General features: G+C 42.4%; 1 protein-coding gene across 1 annotated transcript; it reads left to right on the forward strand.

Moving 5' to 3' along the window:
- The first annotated feature begins 1,072 nt into the window (after positions 1–1,072).
- slc35b3 (solute carrier family 35 member B3) lies at positions 1,073–13,028 on the forward strand. The gene is made up of 10 exons (XM_056299625.1): positions 1,073–1,250; positions 2,107–2,343; positions 2,689–2,810; positions 3,166–3,320; positions 7,257–7,364; positions 8,813–8,910; positions 9,137–9,229; positions 10,437–10,548; positions 11,841–11,910; positions 12,552–13,028. Exons 2-10 carry the CDS (start codon positions 2,128–2,130, stop codon positions 12,700–12,702), a joined length of 1,125 nt encoding a protein of 374 aa, XP_056155600.1. The 5' UTR covers positions 1,073–1,250; positions 2,107–2,127; the 3' UTR covers positions 12,703–13,028.
- Positions 13,029–13,584: the final 556 nt, after the last annotated feature.

Below are 13,584 nucleotides of genomic sequence, written 5' to 3' on the forward strand. Positions count from 1 at the left end.
GGAAGCAGAGAAACTAAAGACAGAGAGTATGATGTCCTCTGCTGGGAGATAGAAAGTGTAAGACAGAAAGAGAGGGACGAGAATTTGAAATTATTTGGCAAGGAGCGACAGATAGAGGAGGTGGTAGGCAAAAGAGAGGACAGCGGTGAGGAAATACGCAACTGTTCTGCTGCTGGAGCAAGGAGGAGCGAGAGAGAGGGTAAAAAGGGCTCGGGGAAGGTGGGTGGAAAGGAGAGTGAGAAAGGGTGGGTGGAGGATACAGGGAGAAAAGATGGGAAGAGAAAACGGAGGGTATGAGGATAGGACAGGACTGAGAGGAAGGGAAGGAAAACATGAAGGATACAATAAGGTTTAGGAAAGAGTTGGAGGAGGGAGGGGATGTAGGGAGTGATGGAAGGAGCCGATGACTGAAAATTACATGATCTTAGTGAGAATAAAAAATAGTTAAATTACAAGATTACCTATGGAGTTGTGCATGTCTACCTGGAGACAATATCAACATTGCACCATTAAAACAGTACACTACTACTGTTTTATGTATTTATGAAAACCTGCAACAACAAGGACTGCCTTTGCAAGTCAAATAGGCATGTAAAATTTATCAAAGCAGACTGACCATTATTTCCATACTGTGTGTAAAGTTAATAAATTATTATGTTAACTACAGAGGATATTAGAAACAAATCTTTTGCCATCTGATGAATGGTACAGCTGAAACTGACCTTTCAAACAAGGTAACAGAGGCCTACCTGACCCTGTATGTGGTTTTGCCTCATCTTGAACAAGATTACCATCTGAATTCACCATCTGAATGAATGACAAAGCGAGACAACCGATCTGATATTGTCCACTCTAACGATGGCGAAAATTAAAATACTATCATTTCCTGTCTTTCAAGAATCTACAAACGCGCGGAAGGTTATCTCTTGGACTTAAAATGTGTTATCAATACTGCAAAATAAAGATTCCCTCACCTGTTTACGTTTATAGTTCAGTCGACCAATGACTAAAGAGGTCAAAGTTCGAGGCGGGGCGGAAGTTGTTGGCTACTGCCACTGCAGCAAGTGCAAATTGCACACTGACAAGCTTCTCAATGTAGCCTGGATGGTTTGTCATTTCAGAAGAAAGATATGACAGTGTTTACATTTGGTGCAAGATGAAGCTGTCACGTTCAGGGAGACGATGCTTACCGGGATCCCCTCTGAAGAACAGATTAGCTGATGTAAAGAAACCCGGAAGTGTTGTTAAAGGTAGCCTTATTAGCTTGTTTGTCTTACCATGTGTAGATCATGTGAACGAAGGCAAAGCCGATAAGGAAATGTCAATTCGCCGCTTAAATTGCCACATCTTTCGTAAAAGACAACCGAGCTTAAGATGCTTAGACTGTTTGCGTGCAATCAAACGCCAGCTTCTGCTAAGTCGTTAGCCACTGCTAGCTTCAGGTAGCCTAGCTCACGTTATCAAATTGTCATACTAAAGGTTGTGGTTTTTAATGGCTCGACTTTTAAAATACAAGTTCAGAGCTGTTTTTCTCCTCGATATAGCCTCCGTCCTTAAACACGGAACATATATATCACCGCTTGGCATATTTTTAGTTGACTCAACTTGGCACCCCATACAAATGTAAACTTCAAAGTTAAACTTTGAACGGTTGATTTAATCTGCATCATTTATGTTTGTTTGTTTTTCCAAGTCCATGCTTACGTAATTCGGCTATTTAAGTGATAATTGGCTCGATTAATATGCAATGTCGTAGATACTTTTTATACCAAATATCCAAACAATTATTTTCATTTGCTGATAATCCCGAAATACCCAATCCCTGATAATCATTGTGTACTCCATTTAGGGTGACAGAGGAGTATAGCGGTCATACAATTTATTAGCTTCTTTATTAGCATCGTCACTTGATGATGCTGTAAATGTGTCAACCTGGATTAAAGTATCCCTTTTCACGTTGCTGCTGTCCCACAATGACACTCTGAATATGTTGGGAGTACAGAATGTTTTCAGGGAGACAAGTCAGTGCCAACGTCAATATCTGAATGAGTAACAACTGTGATAAATGCTTCCCTTCTCCCTGGTTTTGCCCTCTCTCACCCACAGCCCCCAGCACCTACAGGCATAATGAGTGGCAAATTCGGCCTCATGGGCTACAACAGCTCGCGAAAGCACATTTCTATCTCCATCACCTCGTCCACAGAGGTAATGTCCCCCCACATCAAGTCTGTGGAGGAACTTAGGGTCCTGGGCATCAACCTGACCAGCTTCGGTGCTCCCACACAGTTCTTCATCTGTGTTGCTGGAGTCTTCCTCTTTTACCTCATCTATGGATACCTGCAGGTAAATGTGGCAACAACAAAGACAGGAAAAATAATCAAGAGAAGCACAGCCTGAAAGGACCTAAATAAGCATAGCATTTTGAAAAGGTATTGAGCACTGCTACTGTTAAAGGGTTTCCAGGATTAGTGTGTGGGATTCCTGTAGACAAAAGTAACAAAGGTTGTGACAATAAAAAGTCTGCACACTGCTCTCAGTGACATATAGTTGTGGCTATCTATGTGCCTGTCTATCCAACCGAAAAGAAAACTGATGACGAAGATAATGGATTGATCCAGAAAAGGTCCATTTATGATATAACTTGGTTTTTTTTTAATCTTCTTTACGTAAATCTCTGCTTCGCTCCAGGAGTTGATTTTTTCTGTGGAGGGCTTTAAGCCTTTTGGATGGTACCTAACCTTGGTCCAATTTGGCTTCTACTCAATGTTTGGACTAGTGGAACTCCAGCTCACACAGGACAAACGCAGAAGGTATCGTTATTCTGGTATAAATTAACAATCTTGTGGTCCAATGAAAAAGACTATTCTTCTACGTTTTTACAGCTCTTACATTTACTCACAGTATGTTAGCTAAAACCAACTGGTCTTAAGCAACAGTGTACATGACCTGGGACACTGGTTGTTATTATACCATGATTAAATCACATTTGACAGAAATGTTTTTCAAACATATGCATGGGCATATATCCATTTATATCTGAAAATGGTCCCACTCCTCACAATCAGTTGAGCACAGAGGTTTTTTTATTCTTACATCTGTGGTTGTAATACCAAAAAGTCTATAGCTGTTTCTCCTCTACTTCATTTTTTTCCTATGTCTTTACAGGATACCAGGGAAGACCTATATGATCATAGCATTTCTAACAGTTGGAACCATGGGCCTGTCCAACACCTCTTTGGGTTACTTGAACTACCCAACACAGGTCATCTTCAAGTGCTGTAAACTGATCCCTGTCATGATCGGAGGGGTGTTCATACAAGGTCAGTTGAAACTTCACTGACAGAATTCCTTTTTGACAAACAATGTGTTTACTGACCATGTATAAAACTGTCCTGTAAAACTATGCAGGAATCAGAGAACGTTTGGGCTTATATGAGTGGAGACCGTGAAATACACAGATTTCTGAATTCATTCACTTACCAAAGAGATGCTCTGTGAATGCAGCTGTTTACTCGGTGGAGGAGAGTGGATAAGAAATCATTGTTTGGAATGTTTTTGATATTATTTAGATATATTTACAAGCTTGGAAGGTTTTTTTTTTAATATTATATAGCTTTATTCGAGTTAACTAGATATGGGTACCAAATCTTGATATAACTCATTAAAATGTCTCAATTGTCCCATAAGGAAAGTTCAGTTGTCTTTGTTGATGGGGGGGGGGGGATCTACACTAAATTTTTCCAGTTGATAGTATCAGATTTTTTAACAGTCAGTGTATGGCCAAGGTATAATGAATTGAATTAAACTTATTTGATTATTTATTCTGTGTTCAAAACAAATGGGGTTAAATGGGGTCTTTGTTATCTGCTATCCAGTCTCCCCTTTGAGATTAATAAGGCAGCTAACTATTGTGTTGTCAGTCTGGCAGATTTGTCTTACAACACAGGGAGTTTGTATCCCAATGTGTCCCAGACAGAGTTATTCTACCATTGGGTTAGTGGTTCTCCACCTGCAAAGGCAGTCTTTATTGATTATCAAGAACCACTTATAATAACTCCATCCTTGGATGATCTGTGGGATGACAAGAGCAGAGTTTTTGTAATACATTTATAGCCCTCATCAGTCCCCCTCTTAAGCATGTTTGATCAGCTAAACAACCAATCAGCATCGCTTCTCCAAGAGGGGGGCAATCACCACATGTGAAACAAGGAAACGTAGAAATGAAAAATGACAACATGTATCTGATATGACAGAAACATAAACTGGCGCTGACATGTGTTCATGTCAGTTTAGGGTAGCAGTTATAGCGATAAAGGAGAAGACAGAAAAAAAGGGGGGGAAACGACAAGGAAGACGGATGTAATCCAGAGATTGTTCCAAGGACTGTGTGAGGCAGATGCTAGTAGTGTATATGTGATATGTCCATCTGTGAGTGCACGGGATTAATCCTAGTGTCTGAGATCCGCGACTTATCGTAGTGTCTCTGAGCAGCAGACAGGCTCTGCAGCCACCCATGGGTCCCACAGTCGTGCAGACACCCCACGACCAACAGAACAGCCCAAAGCACTGCAACCCCAGAGGAACACCAAGCCCACAGGGGGGCCAGGAGTCCACAGAGCAGCAGCCCCGCATGCCCCGAGGAGCACAAATCACTCCCCAAAAGCAAAAGCCAGTTAGGATAAAAGGTGGACAGGCAGTTAAACAAAGGAGTTAGTCCAACACATGAGCAAGGTTACATGGCCCTCTTCCCCAATTTTTTATTTTTTGCATATCTTTCCTAAGGCCCTGTGATGGCCTGGCGGCCTGTCCAGGGTGTCTCCCCACCTGCCGCCCAATGACTGCAGGAATAGGTTCCAGCATCCCCGCAACCCTAAGAGCAGGATAAGCAGTTTGGATGATGGATGGATATCTTTCCTAATGTTTAGTGATGAGAGCCAGGGATATCCTTGGAGTTGTTAATAACACATCAAAATACTGTTAAGCCTGTGAGCAAGCATTCACCATCACCTCAGCATCAGTTAATGTGCTTTATATCTTACCCATTTTGTTGATGATGAAGTATTGTTCTAAATGTATAAGTCTGCTTATGTGTGGTTACGTTCTACCCAATGTTTTTTTCCATCTGGTGTTTCAGTAGAGACTCAAAGAGCCAGTTGTTTCAATTCCAGGTTTTGGGCCAATTCACTCTCAGTTCAGTTAAATTATGAAGTTGATTTTCTTCAGAACTGTTAACTTTTTGCCATAAGAAAGTTCTCTTTCAATCCATATGGAACATACCAAGAATGAGGGCTCCATCTTTATTGTTGGGAATTGTAAATTCAATGTACATTTTAAAATCGACCGAACTGAAAGGGAATTGACCATAACCCCGTTAGATGCCACGTAAGTCAGGGGAGACTAACTTTCCAGAGATCCTGCCTTGCACCTCACTCCAGTCATTGCACGTCATCCCTTTGAAGCAGCGACCACCTTTCAAATTTCAGTAACCCTTTTTTTATCATCCATGTCTGTTGTTTTCAGGCATCAAAGCCCCGGCGAGTGGTTCTCCCACTTGCTGCTTTTGGCTCTGTATCCTCTTTCATCCTCACACTCACCCTTCACAAGTTTCCACATCTTTACCGTCAGACAGGTTTTGTGCAATATTTTTTTTCTTTCTACTCCCCCCACCTCTCCGGTAATGGAGAAGGATGGATGGATATGCAGACCACGGTCCCTTGAGGGGGGGCAAAGTGGAAAACGGACTGTGTTCACTTAGGATGCAGAGGGGGAAAGAGGATGGGACGGAGGGAGGGGTGTGAGTTCGCATCTGATCTGAGGGCCTTCAAAGGCAAACCAGGGGAATCAAAGCCGACCACGGCCAAACTGACGCTGCGTCACCTTGTCATCCTCAAGGCATCAGTCTGTCAGCCAGTTTGGAAACTGGCTGTACTGATGTTTTTGATTTTTTTTTCCATTGTTACAATCCTTGTGCAACTTTTAAAAACTTTTAATAAGGAAGATTGCTTTTTGTGAAAACACATTTTTAAGTAAAACTTTTACTTGTGTCCAGGTAGAAATTAACTAAAAAGAAAAGAAAAACTCATTGTTTATTGGTGGGCATTCCTCCTTTGGCGATAGTGATGTGTTTAATTGCAGAGAACCTCGAGTCTCTCCGGTAGTGGACTGAACTGAAGCTGCTACATTGACCACGAAAGCCGCGCGCACCCACATGGGCATCACGCTGCTGATCTCTATTTTTTTCTGTGCCTGGTCAACGGTCTGCATCACGTGCGCTGCACATAATTAAAGCTTCATCTTATCGGCCTGTCATATCGGCATTTTGGGCTTATGCCGATATTTCGTTTTGAAACCTTTTATCGGTTGATACCAATGATGTGCCGATATCATCATGCATCCTTACTTCAACTTGTTCAGAGGTTCCTTTTTTTTTTTTTTTTCTGACCATAAAGGAGGGTGATGAAATTTAGGCTACATCATCCATTCGAATCAGTGAGACAGAGAAAAGCTTTCCCTCTGAAATACTTTGTTCATCCTGGTTCACGTTTTGTGTGGTTGCGATTTCTGTAACGGGATATTGGGAAGTTTGACCACAGCTAAGGATTTTTTTTTTAAACTGGTTTTCAGGATGGATTAATTTTGATAGGAGTTGATGAGGAATTTGAGAAAGTTTGGTTCAGGAAAGGGAAAGACGGTGATCTTATGACTAGTGATTGGATGTATTGGGATGATTATATGTGTGCATTAATGGTGCTCTGTGGCACGGTGGCTCAGTGGTTAGTGCAGTCGCCTTACAGCAAGAAGATCCTGGGTTCGAGCCCCAGGGTAGTCCAACTTTAGAGGTCGTCCTGGGTCGTCCTCTGTGTGGAGTTTGCCATATTCTCCCCATATCTGCGTGGGTTTCCTGCAGGTGCTCCAGTTTCCTCCCACAGTCCAAAGACATGTAGGTCAGGTGAATCGGCCGTACTAAATTGTCCCTATGTGATTTTGTGTGTGTGTGGGCCCTGGTGGCCTGTCCAGGGCGTCTCCCCACCTGTCACCCAATGACTGCTGGGATAGGCTCCAGCATCCCCGTGACCCTGAGAGCAAGATAAGCAGTTTGGATAACGGATGGATGGATGGATTAATTTTAATAGCGTTACACTTTTTTGTTTTCTTGTGTTTTGTTTTCTTGAAGTTAAATGATATATTAATAGGATTTTGATTTTGGAAATCAGTGTGAAGACATGGATTAACTGTTGTCTGTCTATGTTTTGCAGGTAAACGCTACAATGTGGCCGACGTGTCCGCTGCTCTTTGCATGAGTCTGGGTCTCATCTGGTTTACCCTGGCTGACAGCAAGGTGGCCCCCAATTTCAACGTCACAGGTAATATCTCACTTTCTCTCACAAGATGAATTAAGGCTAGTCCTGAAACAACTCTGCTCAAATGACAAGCAACCACATTGTCTCAATAGATTCCACCAGTCAAGTCAGTGTAGGTAATGGATAGCTGTCCGACCAATGATGCTACAACGATGGTGTTTCTTACCAAAATAAAAGGGAATTGCAGGCAGCTGTTAACATGAGACAACCCGTTGAGACTGAACAGCCTTGTAGAGGCTTAATAATATAGCAGTCTGTGGTGTGAACACATTAAATTCCATGGAGAAGTGGGCATCCGGGTGGCATAGCAGTCTATTCCGTTGCCTACCAACATGGGGATTGCCAGTTCGAATCCCTGTGTTACCTCCGGCTTGGTCAGGCGTCCCTATAGACGCAATTAGCCGTGATTGCGAGTGGGAAGCCGGATGTGGGTATGTGTCCTGGTCGCTGCAATAGCGCCTCCTCTGGTCGGTCAACGTGCCTTTTCGGGGGGGACGGGGGAGTAGTGGGATCCTCCCATGCGCTATGTCCCCCTGGTGAAGCTCCTCACTGTCAGGTGAAAAGAAGCGACTGGAGAATCTACATGTATCGGAGGAGGCATGTATGTGGTAGTCTGCAGCCCTCCCAGGATTGACAGCGGGGGTGGAGCAGTGACCGGGATGGCTCGGAAGAGTAGGGCCAGATACAATTGGCGAGAAAAAGTGTGTGGGGGGTTCCATGGAGATCGCCATGTGAAGGGCTAGAACTCAGATGAGGTTAATTTTATGGGTCTCAAACTTGCCAGAACAGATGCGCATTTAGGTGTAAGTCATTTGTTGTTGCTGTGATATATATATCCCTTTTTTTTATTTATTACTACCCTTCTATCAGCACCCTTCCATCAACCTGTGATGGAAAATCAGTGATTTTTTTCTTTCCATAAATATAGAAAATAAGTGATTAAAGTAATTTTTATTATAAACAATTTCAGTTAATTATAAAAAATCTTTTTATAATCTACAGTTTTAAACTCATTGAACTGTGTCCGCAGTGGTGTAGTGGGTCTAAGCATCGGCTTTGTGTCGATGTAGTTGCCCACTGGGGACCGGGGTTCGTGCCCCGGTCTCGTCAGATCCGACTATGGCCGGATTTGATGAAGCAGCAATAATTGGCAACGCTGTCTTCGGGAGGGGGCGTAGTCGGCTTTTGTTCGTCACATGAATGCGTCTCTGAGTGTGTCAGAAAAGGCAGTGGTTCGGCCTGGATTCGCCTCGTCACGGAAGTGGCGAGGCGTCTCCTTAGAGACTGCCGGCTGGAGAGATAAAGAAAAAACTCCCCCAACCAACTCCATCGCATTTAGCGCCTGATCTGAATTGTTGCCTTAGTTTGCACATATTAAAATTCCCATGGTCGGTGTGTTTGCATGCGTGTGCGCGTGTGTGTGCGTGCGTGTGTGTGTATGTTTGGTATAGGTGTCCTCCTTATCTCCATGGCACTGTGTGCAGACGCTGCAATCGGAAATGTGCAGGAGAAAGCTATGAAGCTACATAATGGCTCCAACTCTGAAATGGTACAGTTTTGTTTTTTTTCCAGTACATTACAGGTGCAGGATGTTGACAACTCATTGACAATAAGATGCATAAAAAATAAAAAAACTCAGCCATGGAAATTAGCCTTGTTGGATCCAGTAATCAAAACCAGAATATTTTGTTCTAGGCTTTGTCATTAAGAATTGTGATCCTGTGATTTTCTGTGTTGAGGCGACAAATTGGTTTCATGATTGTTTGTGTCCCAAGGTGCTGTACTCGTACTCCATTGGCTTTATCTACATACTGACTGGCCTGCTGTGTGTGGGTGGGCTGGGGCCAGCAGTGGCATTCTGTTCAGAGGTGAGCCCATTTAAAACATATTCCTATTTAACTTCAAGTCATTTCCCCAAGAATTTTTTTTTTCACAAAGGTCATTGTTGTATTGGAGAATTCTCAGTTGGAAAATGTCCTGGATTTTTTTTTTTTTTTTGAATATTGCATATTATTACTGAGGGCTTGTTCACAGTTGTCTTTTTTTTTTCAAAAAGTAACACTCCTATCTGTTTTGTGCTAATAATATTTACGAAAAATTGTGTCAAAGGTGCACTTAATTTCTACAACTGTGCCAGATCTTGTGTTAAGACAGTGATAATGCACAAGGTGTTGCTTAAATCATAGAATAAATGGAGGATTCATAAATAAACCGGAGACATGTGCATGCGTGTTGCATGCACCACTAGTTTCTTTTTCTTTTCTTTTTTTTGGATGTCCCCACTTTTTTTCTGCCCGTTTGTAACCGGCCAATTACCCCACTCTTCCGAGCCGTCCTGGTTGCTGCTCCACTCCCTCCGCTGATCTGGGGAGGGCTGCAGACTACCACATGTCTCCTCCGATACATGGTGGAGTCGCCTGCCACTTCTTTTCACCTGACAAGGACGAGTTTCGCCAGGGGGACGTAGCACGTAGGAGGATCATGCTATTCCCCCGCAGTCCTCCCCCCCAAACAGGCGCCCCGACCGACCGACCGACCAGAGGAGGCGCTAGTGCAGCGACCAGGACACATACCCACATCCGGCTTCCCACCCTCAGACACGGCCAGTTGTGTCTGTAGGGATGCCCAGCCAAGCCGGAGGTAACGCAGTGATTCGAACTGACCATTCCCGTGTTGGTAGGCAACGGAATAGACCACTACGCTACCCAGACACCCTTCTCTTTTATTTGTATTTAGTCACACTTGCACAGTGAGAAGACTGATCTTGCCAGCTATGGAGTGAATGTGGCATGTTCATATATTAACACACTCTTATTGACTACTTAGTGTATATATGTTCTTTGTGTAACTTTGTTCAAATGTGACAGACAGTACTTCCTATTTTAGTTTCTGCTGAATATTATCATACGAGTTGCTCTGATGATGTGGTTGCCTGTTTAGAATTCAGGAATATGTTTTTCTTTTGGTTTCTTGATGACGCCGTGGTCTCATTCCGGTAATTAAATAGAAGTAGCATTATTTGATACTGTCTTAAGTAAATGTTTTAAGTCATGTCTCTCCGCTCTTCCTTTCCAGCATCCAGTGAAGACGTACGGTTATGCATTCTTCTTCTCTCTCACGGGTTATTTTGGCATTTCCTTCGTACTGGCCTTGATCAAGCTCTTCGGCGCTCTAGTTGCTGTCACAGGTAAAAGAAAAAGAAACAGTTTGGTCAAACAGCTCTTCTTTTTTTTGAGGTTTAAGTGCTGTCAAGTTACGCCTGTATAATTAATGAAAAAATGTGATTGTTGTAATCTGTTTGATTTTCACTTAAGAGTTTGGAATTCAGAAGCATCTGCTCAGACACAACCCTACTACTGACAAAATGTATTTTAACCCAAACCATAATCGGCTAACATAACAAACAGAGCCATCTTTGAAAAAGACGTCAGATCTTATTAAATACAATCCTGTCAGATCAGAGCCATCTTAATCTCATTTTAAAATGTATAGCGCTAATGAGATAATCTCATTCTTTGATTTGTCATACTTTCAAGATTAATTTTAAGATTGCATTAGAGATAAATAACAAGAGCACTTACCAAAAATTGAGTCAATTCTCCCAATAGTCTGCCCAAACAATATCGTGTCAGGCATACTACCGTATTTCCCGGATTATAAGTCGCTGTTTTTTTACCCATCTGGCTGGTCCTACGATTTATATTCTAAAGTGACCAATCTTCGATTGACCGCCGATGATGATGATGATGATGATGATGATGATGATGATGATGAAAGCGAATTATACAATGTAATTTTGTTGGACAAATATGCTGCATTTCAACTAAGGCCACTAGGTGGCACTGCTTAATCTTGTGACTCAATTGAAAATACTGTACCACCATATAAATGCGATTTATACGCCGAAGCGAATTTATATGTTGTTGTTTTTTTTCTCCTCACAATAATGCATTTTTTTTGCTGCGACTTGTACTCCGGTGCGACTTGTAGTCCAGGAAATATGGTACTTGAAAAAAAACACTTGCTCGGTAGTCACAGTTCTGTTTGCTCTGTTGACAATTGTTTTGTCAGTCAATGGACTGCACAGTCTCCGTAAAAGTTAACTGGATTGTTGCCCATACTACTACAGGGGGGGTTTGAGGGAAATGACACTGGTCTCCAGAAGAAGTCTGCAATTTTACATGTGTCATCAACCACCATAGGGGTCAGGCAATGGTGGGCCCTTAGAGAAACAGGGAACTGGACATGCCGGATGGGGAGCAAAAGGGAGAAAATTTAAAAAAAGAAAATTTAGAAATTTAGTTGGGTTTTTTTTCAAGGTTTCAGGGAAAAGTACAAACCCTATTTATTTCTAATGAGAGGTTACTCTTCTTGTATTGAAAAATGCTCTGCAGTGTTTCTGATCAATACGTTAAGACTAAAACAGGAACAAGTGGATGGTGTTTTCCTGATTCTTTTTCCCTCCTCTGTTCTTTGCAGTGACTACAGGGCGAAAGGCCATGACCATCATACTTTCCTTCATGTTCTTTGCAAAACCTTTTACTTTTCAGTAAGTATCTCCACCTTTTGACTTTCAGCAGTTTCGTTCATGTTTGAAGGAAGGCTGAACGCCCCCTTGATGTCTGAAACCACATTTGCCTTCTGTGACCCCGGTTTTCATGTCCTCAGTCCATTTTCAGAACTCGGCGCCTCTGCTCAGTGTCTCTTTGCCTCTTTTGCTCGCCCTTTTACTCCTTTACTTTTCCACCTCTCATCCCCCTTCTTTTTGCCTTTACTTTTGCAACAATTACACAAAAACTTGTAACATACAAAAAACATCCTAAACTATAATGGCCCATATGCAACCACATTTCCTATCCTCTTGGCTATTGTGTACTGATGAAGGACTGGATTTAACTTGGGACTTTCCTTTCCTGGTGTTCTTTATCTGCATTCCACAATGACTGGGCTCATAGTACATTTACAAATTAAACACAGCTTCCTTCTTTCCTTTTTTTTTTGTAGTCCTTTGTTTCAATGAAGAATGCTAAGCATGCTAATTTGCCATGAGAAAGAAAATTACAGACAAATGAGTAAACTTTTTCCTCATGATACAGCAACTATCTGGAAAGGGAAAACAGGTCTAAGTACAACATCATAAAGTCAAAGTATCTCTTTAAATTTTCCAACCTCTCCTCTCTCCTTGCTCAGGTACATCTGGGGTGGCCTTCTGGTGCTCTTTGGCATCTTCCTGAATGTTTACAGTAAAAACAAAGACAAGATGAAGCTACCCTCAATCAAGGACCTCAGGGGCTGGCTGCTTTCGGGGAAAAAAGTCAGATTGCTTTCACAAAATGTATAGGAATACACAGAGGTGAAACCGAAGTCCTATATAGGCATAACTCTCTTCAGATGTAGAGTACACCAACGTCTCTCAGGCGGTATCATGGAGCGTACACCCCAACCATCAGCTTCATTAACATCAACACTTGATGCAACTGGTGGTGGAGCCAAGGTCTGCCATGTAGGATATACACACCGGTCGTGGGTGCACATGTAATTCACGCTAATTAACGAAACTTTTCGAAAACAGTACAACCGTGATGTGGTCATAGTATCCCATATTCTCATCCACCTACCACTATACCGCTGGTGTAGAATACACCAAGAGCCCAGACAGCTGAAGGATTTGTGACATTTATTGGGGGGGGGGGGGGGGGTGTTGGGTGTTTTGTTTTTTTTATGTGGACCTTATGATAGTGGGCTCTTAAAAGCAATGCCAGAGAGCCCACAGAAACATTCCCAAGGTGGAGAACAATATTGAGGACTTCTCAGACTCTCGAAAGGGAAGCCGGAGCCTTAGCTAACCAAATAGCGCAGTTTTGCACTGGAAGTGACTTTTACACTTTAGCCCTTCAGTGAAGAGCTGAAAGTGTCGGAGGGAACAGTTTTACTTGTTAACCTGTCATGTCTGTAATGAATGTGCCCAATACCCCCCCCCCCAAAAAAAGGAGAAAATGTATTCATAAAGGGCATATTTTCACCTGCATGTGCCAGAAAGAAGCAATGGGAAAACGTGTTGAACACAATCATTGTCTTGACAAGTGACTTTTTAAATGGTTTATTTGTAATTTATATCTGACTGTGCTCAAAAATGTGAAAAAAATGTGCTATCATAATTGTCACAACCCCAACCCATGTAGCCAGGTAATTCTTCCAGATTTGAAGAAAAGCCAACACAATG

Source organism: Lampris incognitus, chromosome 19, assembly GCF_029633865.1.
Source record: "Lampris incognitus isolate fLamInc1 chromosome 19, fLamInc1.hap2, whole genome shotgun sequence".
NCBI classification, from domain to species: domain Eukaryota; kingdom Metazoa; phylum Chordata; class Actinopteri; order Lampriformes; family Lampridae; genus Lampris; species Lampris incognitus.